Genomic DNA, 19,267 nt, shown 5'->3' on the forward strand with positions numbered 1-19,267 from the left:
ATTTAATTTAAATGCATACTTAATTAAAGATTATCTTGATTATAGGACGTTTTTGGGATCGTTAATTTTATTAGTTAGTGTTATTTGGTGTGGGGCAAAATTGATGAAATTAATAATAAATGTTTAATAAATATTAAAATATTTCAGTTTCAATCGGCTGCGGAGCCAGAATGTACATTTCTAAATCCACCAGATGAAAAGATTTTATTTAAATTTCGCATTCATTCAAAGCCATCATTAAGTGGCAGAAGAAGAAAAGAAGCAAATTTGAAATTTAAATTTCTATTCTCCCGGACCGTTGTTAGAAATTGCTCGCATTTGTTATTTTTTTAATAATTGAAAATTGTTTTTGGACGAATTCATCAGTTGTATTATGATTGCGCGGCTCGAGACGGGAATAAATGAAATTATTTACCTTTCGTGTTTTAATTGAAACAGCCGGTAATTAGAAAATTCAATTAGCCACGTTGAAATTATTTGTTTTGAATAAATATTTTCGTGTAATTTTTAAATGGGCAAATTAAAACAAAAATCAATGAATGCAGACAATGTTTCATCTTTCACGACATGATTGGATGAAAGTAAATTTGTCAGACAAATTAAGGTAATAAATCGAATGCAGTTGAAGTGTAAATTTAACTTTTTCATCATGCAATTAAGTAAAGTTGATTCTTAATTGAAAAATAGATTTCATAAGAAGTTTTAAAAATGGCGAATGCGAAATAATTTATTAGAATATTTTACGAATTTAATATAACTCTATAATCTTTATTGGTATTGATGCTAAAATATTTTTAATCACATACCTGCATTATTGTGGACTACTTGATAATAAAATCGATACCTTCATTAAAACTTGAATGCGGAGCAATAAAATGCACTTTATAATGTACTATAGTCTGTGAGAAAATTTAATGCAATAATTAAGTTGTTTTATACGCGGAAATTTCATGCAGTGTTTGAATAGTTCTTAACAACTTATATGGAAATATTTCCCAGTTTAATTACACAATTGTTATTGATTTTGTAAAAATTTTAATGCACGTATTTCCATGTTACCCATTTAGGTAAATTTATAAAATTAGTTTAACTAAAAATTTACATACCTAAATTAAAACTTGTCCTAATTCTCATGGATAAAGATTTAATTACTCGTAACCACTATAAACCTAATTACACAGTTTAAACTACACGTAATGCATTTTACAAATTGGTTCTTATCTAAATGCTGATCTTGGTGTTCTCTAGAGCGTCATAAAATACAAATATTTGAGTACTAAAATAAAATAATGGATTCAATTTTCGTGCAGCGACTGCGAGTAGGCACTGCATAAAAATTCTGACATAGAGATCTATTGTGGGATTTGCTAGTATTGCACTTTTATCGAATCGGATGATCTGAGTTGTCGTGTATTTATTGTCTCTTGTACCTTACGTTTGTATTTATTGATTGCGTGTGCTTAGCTATAAAACACTGCTCATTTAGGGATTTTTCAAAAATATATGAGGATGTTAAAATATACAATAATTTAAATAAATCATATAATTTTTAATAATATCGTGTTATAAACTGAACCAACTGCGCTTACTTAATTCCCAGACTTCCAACAACTTGACTTGTAGGACTTTTTAACAAGCACAGTTTTCTACGTATATCTGTACAAAATAAGTGCATACTTGATTTATTTCACTAAGGTAAATATTTAATGAAAACTTTTCGTCGCCGTCAATCGTAACTCGAATGCGGGTAATACCAGAAAACCATCAAACAAATACTAAAATATATATTTATTTGTACTGCAGTCAAATGTTATTTAAGTTCAATTTGCTTGAATTTTTGAGCGGTATTTACTTTATATTTAACATGACATCTGATGCACCTTTCTCTACAATTTTCCACAATTCTGCACTACAGATTAAATTAATTGCAACGAAATTTTAATTAATTCAATTATCTGTAAATGGTGCCCACTTATCAATGGTAGCTAGATGGTTTTCGTTTGTGACAGCGCTTGTAAATTATCTTTAATCTTCATGCTTGTCTGAAATTTTAATAAAATCGTTTCGGTTATCATTCACATCTCATTTCCGTTATTTCCGCCAAAAAGGCCGAGGTGTTAAAGGTAATGATTAAAGTAAGGCCCGTTCCGAATTGCATTTTCAGCATTGAATAAAGAGAATTTCAAATTAAGGATCGGCAATGGGTTTTTATACCAATAAGTTTTTTGAAACGGATACTTAATAAATATGAACGGAAAATGCTGACTGGTAATCAATATAAATACATGTTCAAAGTTAGGCATATTAAAACTTTTATGAATTAAAATGAAATGATGGCAGTGGTTGTTTTATTAATTTCTATGAAATCCGACACAAAAAGATAAACAAAAGATTTTTAATGTGATTTAATTTACAGTACAAATATTGGTATCAGAGGTTAATCATATTCAAATCGCAGGCAAGCCCAATGTTACTCAAATTAAGACTCATATTTGTGATGGTTAGTAAGGACTCTACAACGTCCTCTCTAGGTGGTCAATTAGAAAATACTTCAGAAGATCATATCTTTTCAGTTATGTTACCAGGATGCTTGGCAAATTGATCCACGACCAGAAGTAACAACGATTGAAGTGGGTAAGGTCTGTTCCTGAGGTCTCCTGACTTAAAAAATATCGATCACGTTTGTGATAATATACCCTAAGAATTGAATAATTTTTCGACGCCCACAGAGGACATACAATGTACTAAATTTTATGTGGCATAAATGTAATCAAAAATAAAAATTCCTGATTTATGTTAAATTTGTAAGTCGTATGTAAATTTAATAAGTAAATATCATTATTATTATTATTTTATTTTATTTTTTCACATTAATTAAAACATTCTAAAATTTAAAATAATAAAAAGTCGAGGACAACGCAATTTTTACATTATTTTTCAAAATCTCCAACTGAAGAACTTTAGTTTATTTTATTAACCAGGTCAATAAATTACTGAATTGAATATCAGAGTTTTCTGAGAAGTAAGTTTATATAAGGTAAATAGAAAAATTGAGTTATTAGTTTTTAATGAAATGAAGTAACTTGTTATTGAAAAACACATTTGGTATTATTTTTCTATACATTATTAGATTCTAAATTATAATTAAATTACTGATCTTGCCTACCCTACATTTTCCTAGTTACAATGTAAAAATATTCACACGTCGATATGTACATTAAAAATAATTATAACATCACGACAAAAAAATTTCATTTACATAAGTATAGAAGTTTGATATGCAAAAAATGGCGTGTAACGCCAAATCATCTTACAATTTCTTTTCAGACTACAAATGACCTTATCAACTTTGCGATACAAACAAATTTAAAATAAATTTTCCATATACGTACAGTACAAAAGATTCTGACCAATGACCTTCAACACCCATAACTTTTGGGGTTTTTCAACTTCGTCTGGGAAAAGTACACCTAAAAATATGAAATAAAATTTTCATTGCTGTATCAATAGCCTTGAAGGGAACACAAAGCTTTTCTGAAACTTTCACAGTCGAGAAATGAAACATAGTTTACAACAATAAATGCAGGAAACAGTATGACAACATGGCGAACACAAATATTATTACTTGTAAATGTACTTAAACACGATATTTAAAAGTCTGAACGTCAAATTTTTATAACTAATAAATATAATTTTTATTAATAGCTAATATTAAGTTAAGGGTTAATAAAAGTAAAATCCAATTGTAATTGGAAAAAATTCTACTCTACTTTGTATGCATAAATTGTAGCCTAATAATATCAAGACTCTCTGTTGTCGTGTGTAATTTCAAGTTCCCGCTGTAATTTGCAGCTGCTGCAGTATTAAAATACTTAAGTTTGAGCAAAAACTACTTTCATTATTTATTAAATGTTGAATAATTAAGATGCAGACCAAAATGTCCTTATTAATTTCAAACATATTTCAGAAAATGAAACTTTTATTTTTATTAATTCCAATAAATAAAATCGTGCTGTTATAGTAAGAATACAGTTTTATTAATGTTTACATATATTGTGTTCGTAAAGTCTGTAATTTTGTGAACTAAATTATCTGTTTTATTACAGTCTATCCACCGTCTATTTTAAAATACATTATTTTATTAGAATTGGACCACCATTCCAAGCTTTCTTATCTCTTTATGCAAATCATTATTATGCGCAACACGATTTCGTTAAACTTATCTTCGTCCAATTTTGATATTAAAATTGATACATTGTGTAAAATTTTATATTCTAGTTACAAAATGTATACTATACGTAGTAAGCAACGTTGATAAAAGAGAATTGAAATGTGCCAGACATAAATTCGTTTATAATATTTCTCTATTTTGCCATTTTGCTTAAGATCTTTTGTGGAATGCATTAGTAAAACTAGACGGTGGGGTGAACTTTTGTAAAACATATTACAATTATGTGCTTTCGGCTAATGTAAACCCCGGTGAGTACTTCGCATCTAAAATTTGCAACGAACCTTCTTAAAATATGAAGTATAGCTATATTTAATGCATTATTATGTTTTAACGTATTGTGATATCTTTTTAAAACGGTGAAGTTTTTTTAGAAAATGGGTCCCTAGCTCGCAGTTCGCACTAGTAATGTATACACCGTACATTTATAAAGCCTGTCAATAGCTAAACACAACGGAAACACTCAATAACAAGTCTGACTCGGCCAACACAACATCCATCTAGAAAACTCTCATCGAAGAGTATAGGCGGCAACGATCGACGGACGGCGAGTGTCAATACAAACTCTGCGGGGTGATCGGGTATGTTGGGGTGCTTTTAAGGGTGACAGGAGGCTACTACTCACTTTGCAGGCAGTCCGCGTTGAGGAGGTCCTTGCACTTCTCGTGGCACTTGACGCCGCACTCGGTGCACCGCACCCCTTGCCTGGCGATGCCCCAGAGGAGCCCCTCGCACTCGTAGCAGTACGTCGGCGAGGTGGCCGTCCAAGGGATGAAGTTGTGCGGCGTCGTGCTGCTGATCGGGTAGATCAGAGCCTGCAGCGTCTTCTTGTACACGTGCATTTTCTGAGAAACATCACAGAACAGTTAGGTGTTGGGTGTCGAATCAAGTTGAATTTAATTCGATTATTGGCTGGACAGAAAATTATTTTCCGTTTCCTTCTAATTTACCCATTGTGCCCATTAAAGATGGAAAACACCACAACTCTATTTCGTTACAAAATGTAAAGACAGTCATGCCTTGTTTTGCTACCATTCATTAAAATTAAATTATAATTAAAAATATTCAGGGGTATTTCCATCTTGAATAGGCATCACTGTAGAAATGTGTTAATGAAATTAATTACTGGTATTAGACAAGTTCCTTAAATACAACAGTTCAACTATTTTATTAGTGAATATTCGCTCACATATTCGTAAAATAGTTATGTTACTGTTTCCACAATTTCTCTTGCAATTTGCACTGCTGAAATATTTCAGATAAACTTATTTGGAATGTTTTTTTCATATATCATACATTTCTGTGTAATGTGTATTAAAGTTTAATAAAATGTTTGCTTTTGTGCATGTCATTATCCGTCCTTTCTGCTTTATTATTAATAACAGGAATACGAGCGTATTAATATTTACTCTAGTAATTGGAAAATATATTAACAGAAGCAGTTATTATATTCAAAAATATTCATTATTTAAAAGAGATATCATAAAATACAATATATTGAATCATTTGTATAAATAATTACAAACATTATTTTATATAAATAATAATTATAATTGAATTTAAAGTAAAATTTATATATTAAAGGGACCGGAATGAAATAATCTTCGTTATCAACAAGCTTTTGAAAATAAGAGGGTACAGTATCCGGTGAGCACGGTGGATGAGGCTGTACCTCCCACCAAAATTCATAAATTCTTTTCCTTTAACAATCGCCGGATACTTTTTGACTAAAGATTGATTTACTCGATCCAATTCTTCACAATAAAGATCTGCATTAGCAGTTTGTCCAGGTTGTTGTACTTTAAAGTGTATAATTCCACGAATACTCCACTAAACACACAGTGATTCATTTGGAGAGAAACACTTCCATTTGCCTTTTGAATTATCATATAGGTCCTACTTTCGTCTCCAATGAGGAAACTATTAAAACAGTTCAGTATGGGGCTGTTGAAGCATGTGATGAATCGGTTGGAGATCGGAGCTCCAAACAACTGCTTTGCTTATTTTTCCAATCTGCTGCAAATGTTTCTGGATGGTCGACTAAGGTTGGTTAAGATGTTTGACAGTTCTTTGATTATTTGACATGGATTTGCTTCCATTTCTGCTCTTAGCACGTTGTTGAGATACACAATGAGCTGACAAATGACAATTCACTCTTATAATTGAGAAATATAATGACAAAAAAAAATTATATTCAGTACTCTCTCTCTCTCTCGTTGTTTAAACCAGTTCACAAATTACAAAATCTTTCCTGAAAACTTAATTTACTAGGAACAGTTCCTGAAGGATGGAAGAGAAAAGAAAGATTTGACCTGATTATTATTCTTAATAAGAAAATGAATTATGTAATGAAATCCTTATTCTTTTTAATAAAATTGCTAGACTAGAGACAATTTAGACAAACATACAGACGAGAATGTTGGTCAAATATTTATTCCGAAAACATTTTACTTAAATTGAAACTTACAATTTTTATTTGTTTGGTGGAACAGATTTAAAACAAAGTCTTATAGTCACAGAAGCAATAAGTAATAAAGTAGTTATGGTTTACTTGAGAAAAAGTTATTATCATCAATAACCAGACAACTGTTAATCAGTTACTTGAAGAATATTAGTATGATTAATTGTATGTACTAATTAAATTTGAAAAACATATTTTGAAAAATAAATAAAAACATAAGTATTAATATAGAAATCGCACAAGCAGTCAGTGGTGAAGAAGTTGTTTTTACCGAGAAAAACTTAATTGGAAGCATTCGTGGGTTTTATTGCGGGACAAAACAAAGAAAATACTATAAAGCTTAATTTTCTTTGAGGTTCAGTTTACTTAAAAGGCAAAAAACTTTTATTCGACTTGACACGCTTTGTAACGCCATAAATGATGTTCCAGAGAATGGCCTTATGACTATTATGATGCTGCATGTCGAAAATAATTACTTCTGGAAAAGTAAAATAAATCTCATTATATAAATAGGTCACCTCTTTACCATTGAAATAGATATAATAAATTGCGGAGCACATCAAAGTAATTATTGTAATGTTATTTACTGAATAACGAGAGCTTCGCATTATTAACAAAAGCCTACACAGCAGTATTGGTAGTTGGATTTTTGTGGCGAAACAAAGTGAAATCTGAAATTGACAGTGATTGCAAAATTTAATTTCAGCCCGCTGAAACTTTCACGTTGTGGAACAAACAAATCTTCTTCGGCCACATTCTAACTTTACGTGGCGTAATTTACCTACACAAATATAATGTGAGTCCTGAGGTGACGAACTAATATTACCCCTTCCATTAAGCTGGCATTAAGGTGGATTTATTAACACACACATGCAGGCTTTATCTTTATAGTGGAATAAAACCACGTTCAACTGCCACAAGGGAAGCTATTTAGTCATGGTATCCAGGATATGTGGATACGGAGTTTTATTGGTAATTACAATGTAACGTTTATTTAATCAAGTACATCTGCACACCGATCATGCGATGTTTAATAAATGCAAATGACACATGATAAAATACCTTGTTTTATGACTCATGAACGAAATTTAGACGAGTCTTGCATTTTCGGGAGGATTTATTAATTAATTTCACCCTAATAAATCTTGCAAGTGAACGAAATGAAACATTTTCTGTCTCAGCAATAAAAGTTAACATGTCTAACAAAATACGTACCAGTTCTTCGTCGTTGAGGGTTGCTCTGGGAACCGCAGATGTCAATCCGGCGTTTCTTTTGGTGGCAGCCATAGTCTGGGCAAAACAAGAGGTTGCATTAATATCAATTAATGGTCTTATTAAATTTCATTATTAGCTCGTTGAAAGTGATCCGAAAAAAATGCAATCAGAAAATTAATTGTGCTAGATATAAATGGTATTTAATGCGCACCTACTTAATTCTAAATAACTTTGTGCTAGAAATTACCACTTACCTCGTTAACATACCTTTTTATTCCTAAAAACTTAATTTGTGTAAAGCCACAAACAAAACACATTTTCGAAATACGAATTTTAAAATTTAATAAATTGTCCTGGTGTTCATATAATTGTGTATTCAAATTTGACAAACGTTAAAATCGTGATTTTATTGTACGTCGTAACAAAAGCTTTTTGTCTGAACACTTATGCTGCGGCATTTTCAGACGTGAACAACATTTGCAATGTGTCTCACATCTAGGCTTCTACGGGTAAGGACTAACCCGGAGGAAATATAAAAACATCCACGGTAATTAAATTTACCCTGCATTTGACATAATAATTCTCCTTTATAGCGCCACACCATTAAATAAAATCTATTCGCCTAAGGGTACAAATTAACTAGGTTGGCACGAATAGAAGCTGATTATAGTCGAAACAATTCGCAACTATGAATTCGTTTAAATCCGTTGCCGAAATGGTTTATGCTGTGACATTTTGAATAATTATGTGGGATTACAGAGACTTTCAATTAATAGGAAAATGACGGTAATGAAGGTTATTTATGATCACTGGTCAGTAAATACGTCAATTATCATTTGATGAATAAATTAATAATTCATACATTGGTCATATCACAAATTTAGTAGCTATCAGTCTGTAATAAATACCACTTATATCGCGTTCTCGTTTATCTACCTTATAAAATATTGTGGCTTAACAAGGTTTAACAAAGTCTTAAAAACTAAAAATAATCTGATATTTTTGAATACTTTTTTTAAACGCTTTGAAATAATTTTATAATTGTAAATAATTCACGTTTTAAATACCAGTTTAAAAGTAATATAACCGCATTAAATTCATTCATTGTTCAGTTTGTAATAATCGGTGAGCACTTGTTAAGCTACAATTTTATCAACTAGAACGAAATTATCAGTCCGGAGTGGAGTATTTATTGGATGAAATTTATTTGCATTGCAATCAGATATTGTAAACTGTATCATAAACATTTTTCATCGCTACAACGGATTATGCTTCAATGAGTTTGAATTGTAAATTTTGATAGAAAAGGTTTAAAAAGATTGATGATGAGAGTTTCAACTCAAACAAAATTAATAATGGACTAGATAATAAATAAAACTGGCATAATTTATTATTTGTTGAATCCAATAAATCTCCAAACAGACGCTAGCAAAAACCTTAAAAGCAATTTAGTGGGAACTGGTAAATATAATGAATGTACAAATGAATGAATATTATTGGGTCATGCTTTCACACGAATGTAACATGCAAGTTGTCATGCACTAAAATTATTAAAGCTGCGGGAGTCTAATAAACCTACATTATACGGAACAACAAGTAGCCGTTTTATTTACAAGTTCTTCGATATTTGCTGTGGTTCCGTACATGTCCGGAGAATGCGATAAATTCATGAATGCATGAAAAATTCACCTGGAATTTTCATTACGAAATACTTTATCACTGAGTTATTTACGGCGTTTAACATAAATTCTATATTTTCAACGTGCTTTAGATACCACATCAAGTTTTTTTGTTCACTCTCCGACTGGAACTCATATATCTTCAGCTGATATTTTTTACAATATACACTGCTACCATGAAATTAACGCCCCTCTCCAATAATAATTGATTATTATTAATATTTTTTGAAAACGGGAAAAATTATAATTGTTTAAATAAAGTTTTTATTTATAATTGTAACAAAAAATTTTTAATTTAGTTAGTTTTAATTTTCTAATTTACTGATAAAATGAATCGCAGTACGAACTAAAATTCCTTGTGCTAAAAGATAACAGTATCTTAATTTTTATCCGTAACCTGATGAGGAGTTCTCTTTTCCGTCATGCACCCAAACTTTGCGCAACTTATTAATTCTCCGAACATGTGCTTTTTTAATATTCAGAACACCCGTAAAAATTCGATTAGCATATAGTGAAGCCGCTTTTACTTGTTGTTATAAAAAGTTGATCAAAGTCGAAAGTTTCGTAATATCTTCTTTTTGTATGCGGAAACTTTCAACGTGGAGGGTCGAGGTAGTTGAGAGGCATAAATTCATTAATGAAGCGAAAATCGTGCATGTTTCTTTTTAAATTTGGCATGCAAAGATTTAACGACCTGAGAGCCCGTCAAAATATATGGATTTTTTATAGTACACCTCTTATTTAATGACTGAAACTCATTATTGTTAATATAAAAAATTGTTTTGATAATTAGGTAATATTTGTGTCCCATTTCTATTCTATAAATGACATTAAGTAACTTGATAATGCTGACTAATTTTGCGGATCACATGTTGATTTTCATTCGATGACCCGACATAATATCAAATTACCAATGTACATTCTCTTACTATACGAATCATTTGATTGATTTGACGGTCGCTCAGGTTAGTTCAAATTGCGCAAAACGAGCCCCAAGTATTGAGTTAGTAGTAATTATGTCAGGAAAATAGAGATATCGATACCTTGAGCACCTGGAGAAGTGAAGCGGCGTAGGAACAACCATTAAACAGAGAACAGACACAACACATACTTTAGTCGTGGTGGTGGGTCACATTGATCGGCAATCAGGTTTTAAAGAGACAGGAGGGCCACAACAGAGGACATCGAATCATTGAGTCCGTGTTGGAGGTCGGTACTTATCGGGGAAACAACGGAATGGGGTTGCTTTTAATTAAATTATAACATAACACAGCAATGCATTTTTGTAATCTAGTGTATACTGTTTTTTCCATTTGCAACGGGAAGAATAGCTTTCTGGAAAATTATATTATTATCACGCGAACTGTCATGGAGAATTAGAAGAACAGCGGTCTGGTCCCGGAAGCTGAAGTTAAATTAAAATGGCGTGAAAGCGAAAATTACACTGTGGAAAATTCGTGCAAGAATTTTACCTTTTGTGGAAATTAAATTTAAAATTTTTGATTCTTTTGTGGTGAAATTTAATTGAAATAGGTTGTAAATAAACCTAATGGACGCTCGCGAAGCATTTCAGAATAAATCAAGTTATAAATTGTATTTATATTTTTTACTTATGATAACTGAAAATTACCAGGTTTGATAAAATCCATTTGTCCACATTTGTGTCATCAGAAAAAGACTGATATAAAAAAAATTATATAGAAAGAAAAATAATTACATATGTATTGGTATGTTAGAATTCAGTAAAAATACTAAAATATAATTACATAATAGCCATGCCGAAAACCGATGGCAGATAAGATAAATTTTTAATGAACCAAACTGTCTGAAATGAAATAAATGACTAATACAAACAACTATAACCAAGGGTTGCTAAATGTATAGCTTAATTAACCTGGTTTTCTTAGCTTTGTAACTGCATCAGTTTGATATAAACCGTAATAACCCCTTCCAGTTGGGTACCCTACAACGATAACTTAATTACAGACGGTTCTAACCGATCCCGAAACCTGAATTTCCTCCAACACGACACAATAGAGAAAGGTACATACACATTGACACAGGATAGATAAATACTTTTCAGGACTTGATTGGGACACTAGCAACAGGTTTGTAAACAGGAGAGGTTTTATGACCTGAGGGATTATGAACATTAATGGCTTACATAAAATACATACGAACGTTTGCTTAATCATTGCGAGAACTGGTTTCCCCGGAAAATTGATTATATTGTCGAAAATTGATTTACCGAGGGTCCAATTCTAACTGACTCTCGCACTGAGAGAATTTATCTGGCGACAATATATTACATTTTCCATGAGTGATGTGCTGTGTGGATTTAGTATAAACTAGTTTTTGAAGCAATTTGAAAAAACTCCTTCGTCAATAGAAAATTCGAAATTACATTTTCCTTTAAGCAAAGGTTCGTTAGTTTATCACGTAAGTTGCAGCTTTAAACTTTGTGTTATGCTTGACATTCGTGTTCAACTTTTCGTCTTTTTCATCTCGGTTTTCCGCCGCCTTACGCACACGTATATAGTGAAGGTAGAACAGGAAGAGCACAAATTGACTTACCAAGTCGGATACAAGTGGTATTGACTTCCGTCTAGGACGAATGTCTGGCATACTGTCGATATTACTGTAGAAGGGATTATCTCCAGGATGTCTGCAACAAAAAATTTTATTTAATATTTTTTGTTTCATATCTAGTCTATTATAAAATCTCAGCATCAAAAATATATTGTTAACACTTTTAAAATATCAAAATTTACCGCATTTGAAGATAATCCATTAAAACATTAAAAACAGTCCAAAGTTAAGGTAAATAATTGAATCAAAACCTGACAATAAGAAAGATTTATAAAATAATCATAATTTTGAACGGAATATTGTGAAATTAACCAAATGATGTATTTTTACATTAATGCCGAAAGCTAACATTTAATATCATCATAACGTCTCTTAAATTATCTTTTTTAATGTTAATTTGAAAGAAATTCAATTTTCTCTTTATGAATGCGAAAAATTTTACCTGAATATCTTTTGTTAACAGTAAATAAAATTTTCCAAGCAATCACTCAAGCACTTTAGAAATTAAACAATAGTATTATCTTATTATTGTATTAATTAATTTTTTGTTCTATAAAGTCGGATTTAAAATTCTTGACAAGTCATGTCGGTGAAATTGAAAGAGGCTAAATTAATTGATTTTCAATTTACTAACTGAATTTGCATTTGTTTTGGTAGTGTAAAGATTTAAAGCTCTCGTTAACAAGTTCCATATTAATTACTTCATTGTTTAAAAAACAAGTATTGATCAAATTGTGGTTGTCCAAATTTCGCTATGTGTAAATTGCAAAAACAAATTGTTTTTGCGGCTTGTAAACAATTTATATATGTATACGTAATTGTTATAGTTTCGCGCACATAGAAATAAAATAAATAGCAACAAATATTTACTATTTAATACGTACAATTAATACATTGTTGTTGTATGTAAGTAAGTACGTGATTCATCATTTAAGTTGTTTTTCGTTTTCACATGTGTGTAAATATTCAGTTTTGATATCTCGATCAAATATTGACGCGCATAATTGGAAAACCTTTTGCTGAATGTTTACAAAGTCTCTTTCTAGAACTAAATCGGTTCTTCGCTGTTTTCCCTAGTTTAAATATTTTAAAAAGTTTCTGCGAAGTTTGATTGGACATGTCAAAATAACTTCCCGTGAGTATCTATTATCAAGGCTAAATTGAAAAGTTTCAAATTTTATTACGCAAAATTTAACGATCAATAAATCTGTGAAGTCAAATGAGACCAGAATTAAAAATGATTTTGACGATGGAAACTCTTCATTCCCTAAATATTGAAACTTGAATATAAAGTCTAATACTATGAATATACTTATTAAAAGTAGATTCTTAGATAAATTACTAGATTAAAAAATAAATATATATTTTTTTAATTCAAATCATTTTGTTCGGCGTAGTCTAGAATTAGAAATTTTATGCGGGACTTCAAAGTTTTAATGACCAAAAATTCATATCGAACTTTGGTGTAATTAACGTCTATTGATTTTTATTTACACTGAAAACTTTCAATGACTATTTGTTTTTAACAAATTTTGAATATATTAATGAGAGTAAAATGCAGAATTTATTCCAATCCCAGATTTATTACTCTGGATAATGTATGGAATTGATTTCAAATGTTGATGATCTTGTTATCAAAAATGATGATTCTGAAATAGCAATATTTATTCGTCTACGAGTTGCTTTTAAAAACGTATATCCCATAAGTATATTGTTGTTAGAAATAATGTTTGATAGAAAAAACACAATTAAAGGACATACAGGGTGGTCGATTTGGAAACGGGACACCCTCATAAAATTTGTATTTTCTGTCCGATTATAACAAACGTTTTTTTTCAATTTTAAAGTATGAAAATATGTACTTATAGAAAAAATCTTAGGTTTTTAACAAAACAAAACCTACGGGATAATTCTTTAGGCATGAAAATTAGCAAATCTAACTACACCACTTTATTAAGCACATCCTGAAGTGAATATATATCAAATTTCAGAAAATATTATGCATATTCTTATGGAATTCATTTTTTTGTTTAAAAAGAATAAACTGTCAAAATACTACAAATTATCTTATTTTTCAATAATATTGGAATAGTATACTAATAATACTATACTTTAGTAATATTCTTAAAAAAGTTCGTGACAGAATTAATGAATCATGTGCGAAAATTACCCCCGAATAATTGAGAAGAGTAGTCATAAATTAACGAATTTAAAGAAAATAATTAAATGGTAGATTGATGGACGTAAATAAAATTTGGGTATTAAGAATATTAGTATAAATATTATTAGTATAATGTTCCAATATTCTTGAAAAATAAAAAAACTTGTACTATTTTTGACTGATTATTGAAACAACTTAAAAAAATATTAAGTTTAATTTTTCCATAAAATAAAGAATATGCATAATTTTTTTATTGAAATTTGGTATATACCTCCCCTGGGAGTATTTAATCTAGTACGATTTTTTCAATTTTCATACCTAAAAAATTACACTGCAGTTTTTGGTCAAAAAATATGACAATTTGTTGTATAAATAAGTATTATCATACTTTATTATTGAAAAAAGAGCATGTCACTTTCAAATAGACCACACTGTATAATAAAATAAAAAAAATAAATGTGACTTATTAATTACGCAAAAACACTTTATGCCTCTTTTCAAAATAATCACCGTTTTTATGTAGACAGAGAATAATACGAGGAAGAAAATCAAACAGTACCCTTTGTATCATTTCCACATAAAATCTCTATAATTCCTCTTAGATATTTAAGGATTTGGTGTAAAGTATTAATTTTAGAATACCTCAGAAAAATAAAGAAAATAAATTAACAACTTTGTGGCTTGTATTTCAGAAATTCTTAATTTTTGTATTAAGACAAGATAAAACGACATTCTGTGTAGAATAAGTAATAATACTAATTTTATTTCTATTCATATTATAAATGTAATTAATTAATTAATATACATTAATCAAATAATAATCTCCAAATAATATAATGGTTTTATCCACGAAAACAATACTTATTATGCATGAAATTTAGCGTGAAACGGGACAAATTTCAGTTCCTGTGCAAAATAGGAACAAACATCGAACAATGCGTTGCAATTTGCATGCCTGAGTGATTGATAACGGAGTGCAAATATTAACGATTAATTCATTACGTGTTTGTAAGTCGAATGCGCTTTCAAGCTTTCCAGCTGTGTGGAACTTACGCTTGCGTCCCAACGTTTTACTCAAGCATTGGAATTACTTGATAACGTACATATTATACTGATTTGGTGTTTATTTATGCAAAATGTAATTTGTGCGTGAATCAAAGTTGGTAATCAAAATTGCGAAAATCGGTTTACGTAAAACGAACGTTGGATGCAAATCGAAACGTATATATTCATAAAAGATTTACAGATTAACTGTAGACATATTTTATAAATAGACGGTTATTTGTTAAATTTATTTGTTCAATGTCAAAAGTAACTGCAATGCAGTTTTTCCTAAATTTATGTTGGTATAAAATTTATAATCATAAAATTAATATAACGTTTATGACATAACCAAAATATGAAACACGATATATAAAATTGAACAATAAAATTCCCATTTAATGATGCTTTAAGAGCTTTCATATGTAAACATTTTAATCAATTCTTTTTCATTTCGCATTATATCTATTTAAACTGTGTACGAAGGATTAGTGAAACGGAGGGTGAATTTGTTTGTGTTCTATCATTAACCGTTGAATTCAATCAATCTGATAATGGATTCTCCACATTCCCCGAGTTGGTATTTTCCACGCGTGCAGACATCCGAAACGGTCTTTAAAAGTGGCCATAAATAAAACACCAAACCGCACGGATAATATATGAGGAAACAAATTTCATTTCCAAGTTGCAAACCGCCGCGACGCGTCGGCCAAATAAATTATCGATTAATAGGATGTATAACGTCCAATGAGGGAGTCGACCGTGAAAAGAGCGGAGCAATAATGTTTCACCGTCGTCCCCGATCCGTCGCACTTGTATGATAAGACGTTCCACAAAAAGGGTCGTCATAAATTACACGGAATAATCGACCGGCAATACACTCTGATGATTAATTACCGAATGAAATGAAAACCGTTTTTTGACAGGACTAATGCGACTACTAGTTGCTTCCGGAATTGGCATTGTGTTCAACCAGTTCCTCAATCCACGGCCATAATTAAGTAGAACACGTAAACTATAATCTAATTGGGTTGAAGGTCAATTGCCTTACCAAATATGTATATTACGTATGATCGGACATTCCACAAAGAGCCATCGTAAATTTTATGGAATAACACTGTTCAACTTCAAATTGCTACCACGAAATTTATGGATACGAATCTATATTGTCTAAATTTAACCTACTTTAATCCACGCAACAATTTCCGGAGAAACCTTTACGTACTTGTATTTATTTCGGAGGTTCTGAACTAAAACAATATAGAGTAATTTAGTTCGATAGAATCATTCATGCGACGGAGAACCACTAGCCAAGTTATATTAACAAAGTGTTTGATTAATAATTTTACAGCAGATGCACATAAAGTTACTAAGACCGGGTGAAATGTAATTAAGACAGCTTGTCGTTGGTAACTGGAAGTAATGAATTTAATCCTAGCGTAGGATTATTTTAACGGCCCAGGAACAATGTCCTGAATAATACATGTCGAGAGGGAATGTGAATACTTTTATAAATCGTCGTGTTTACTGTCATTAATTAAAAAGTGGTTTATAGAGGTGAAGTGGGAAACAAAGGGTGGAACATTTAAAAACTTTCAGCCTTTAAAAGTTTCTAAATACTTCATCTTGTTTTTTTGAGAGTGAAACTTGATATATTACTGATGTATTTACAGAACTACTTACAATGACTTCAACTGTTTTTTATTTTATTGCATATCGATTATTGAATGATTTAGTTATTTAACTCGTATTTGGAGAACAAAGGACATTAAATGTCCTGAAGAAAATGATAACTTACCCATTGGCTCTTCCAACGGAGTCCGCGCCGATTCCAGATCCATTCTAAAAAAACAAAAATAACATAAATAGTCAATAAACAAAACGTGCCTCAAAAGAGGCCAAGACATAAAAAATAAAATAACAGTTTTATATTTATTAAAACAACGTATAACAATATACAAATAACATAACATTTTTGGTTCATTAACAAACATTTTTCGTCTTAGCACAATGTTATATAAAGCGGGTTCCTAAACATAAGCGTCATTTTATAATACTGCTAACATCGATTAGGTATATGACAATATCTAAGTACACTTGCTAAAATCTAATCTAAAATTACGCGTTTAAGTAATACTTTATAAAGAGCGTAAGGAAGATAGGGTTGACCGTCTTAAACACTAGTTAACAATTAGGAAATGAGAAGGACGGATTTAAATCGACAAAAATTGTGGTAAAAACACAAAATATGTGTCATTAGTAGTAACACGTCTTCTATAAACTACCATTACATAGTTGGGTATAAGTTATAATTTAAAATATATAACGGGATGTTACTGCAATAAAAGTAAGCCTGGAAGAATTTAAATCTATTTAATCTTTGCCGTCACTTGCAATTGATTAAAAATTGACAGAAAAGATTTACTTAAAAAACTGTATTAACACTGTAGGATCCTATATAAATTTGATGAATCAATTAGTTATATGTTAGAGTATTTAGTAAGATTTATATTACAAAAACATATTTTCAGCACGGTAAAGTAATAAAAAATCCTTTTGTGCTTTGGTAAATGTCTGCAAAAATATATATGACAATCTCAAAATAGAATGTTTTAAATAAAATTTACTATTCGTTGGATATTTTACTGTTTTGTGCTTTGGTAATATCTAATTTGAATTTTTTATGCACAATCAAAAGTTTATCTGTTAATCTGTAATACAAAGCTATAACATAAGTAATTCTGTATACTAGTAAAGTCACACTTCATAAAATACTTACAAACAGGTACAGTTTTAGAATCTTTTCATTAAGTATGTCTAAAAAATTCTAAGAAATAATTTATTTTGACAATTTTATATTCTGGATAAAACAATTTTCACTATTAATCAGTAATATCAATATTTATCTAACTAATGTTACTGGTATATGACGTATTTGTTAAAAGTAAGGACATTAAACACCACAAATTGAATAAAAGATTTGACTAAATCCAGAATATAAAACTGAATGTGTACACCAGAATTAAAGTAGTTTATTTATTACAATAACAAATATATAATCTGACAGTACAAGAACTAATGTCAATTTAATAAGTACAGAATATTTATTCAATTTTTGTAAGCATAATTAATGCTTATAAAGTATTACTTACAGGTTATTAAATAGTATTGAGATTGTCATTATGATAAAAAGCAGTCTACGTATCAGTCGGAGTAGGTTAAATTTTGATTTACTCTTTTAAAATGCCGAAACAGTAACTATATGTATATAATTAGTAGTATAAATTGGAACTTGCGAATTTGCTATGTAACTTGTTCTAATGTGTATATTTTATTCAACAAATGAGTCTTGTATACATGAATGTATATGCAGATTAAAATTTTAATTTTATCAAAATAGCAATATATTGTATATTAAAGTATTTCTTCGAATATTTAATATATTATATTCAAATCTATCAAATTCGTGTTTATCAATAAATATTATAAAGTTGCACAACTTTTAGTATATTGTTGATCTATGAATTTTTCTTATAATTTTAGATGTAAAGTGTCATAATGTCAATCTCTTATGATTATTTAAAAATTTTATGGTGAGTTCTTCACATTTTTTGTATATTTGAATTGCAAATTGTATACTGAAAATGCATTGAAGTATGTTCTTCAAATTTAAATTAAACGCAATCTATAAAAATATAAAATTGTTATTACCTACTTGTTTATACTAACACCACACATAATCTGCACAAATGAGACAATTTTATGCATTATACATTTTAAATAATGTTCAGAACTAACCACAACATCTTTAATGTTTATGAGTGAAGGTACCAATTGTATTTGTTCACATAGAGTGCATAAAAATCGGGGTACAATGTTAATGATATGATATG

The 19,267-nt window shown here is 29.9% G+C and overlaps 1 protein-coding gene across 1 annotated transcript in view; it reads right to left on the bottom strand.

Annotated features, from left to right (window-relative positions):
* The window catches only part of LOC109604180 (protein unc-13 homolog C-like), a 49,448-nt gene that overhangs the window by 21,644 nt on the left and 8,537 nt on the right, over positions 1 to 19,267 (bottom strand). The window contains exons 3-6 of the mRNA XM_049965092.1: positions 17,173 to 17,216; positions 12,158 to 12,248; positions 7,905 to 7,979; positions 4,854 to 5,073 (exon numbers count right to left, since the gene is read on the bottom strand). Of these exons, the coding sequence (XP_049821049.1) occupies positions 4,854 to 5,073; positions 7,905 to 7,979; positions 12,158 to 12,248; positions 17,173 to 17,216 (430 nt within the window). The remainder of the gene's footprint in view (positions 1 to 4,853; positions 5,074 to 7,904; positions 7,980 to 12,157; positions 12,249 to 17,172; positions 17,217 to 19,267) is intronic.

The sequence above is a fragment of the Aethina tumida genome, chromosome 3 (genome assembly GCF_024364675.1).
Source record: "Aethina tumida isolate Nest 87 chromosome 3, icAetTumi1.1, whole genome shotgun sequence".
Lineage (NCBI taxonomy): Eukaryota > Metazoa > Arthropoda > Insecta > Coleoptera > Nitidulidae > Aethina > Aethina tumida.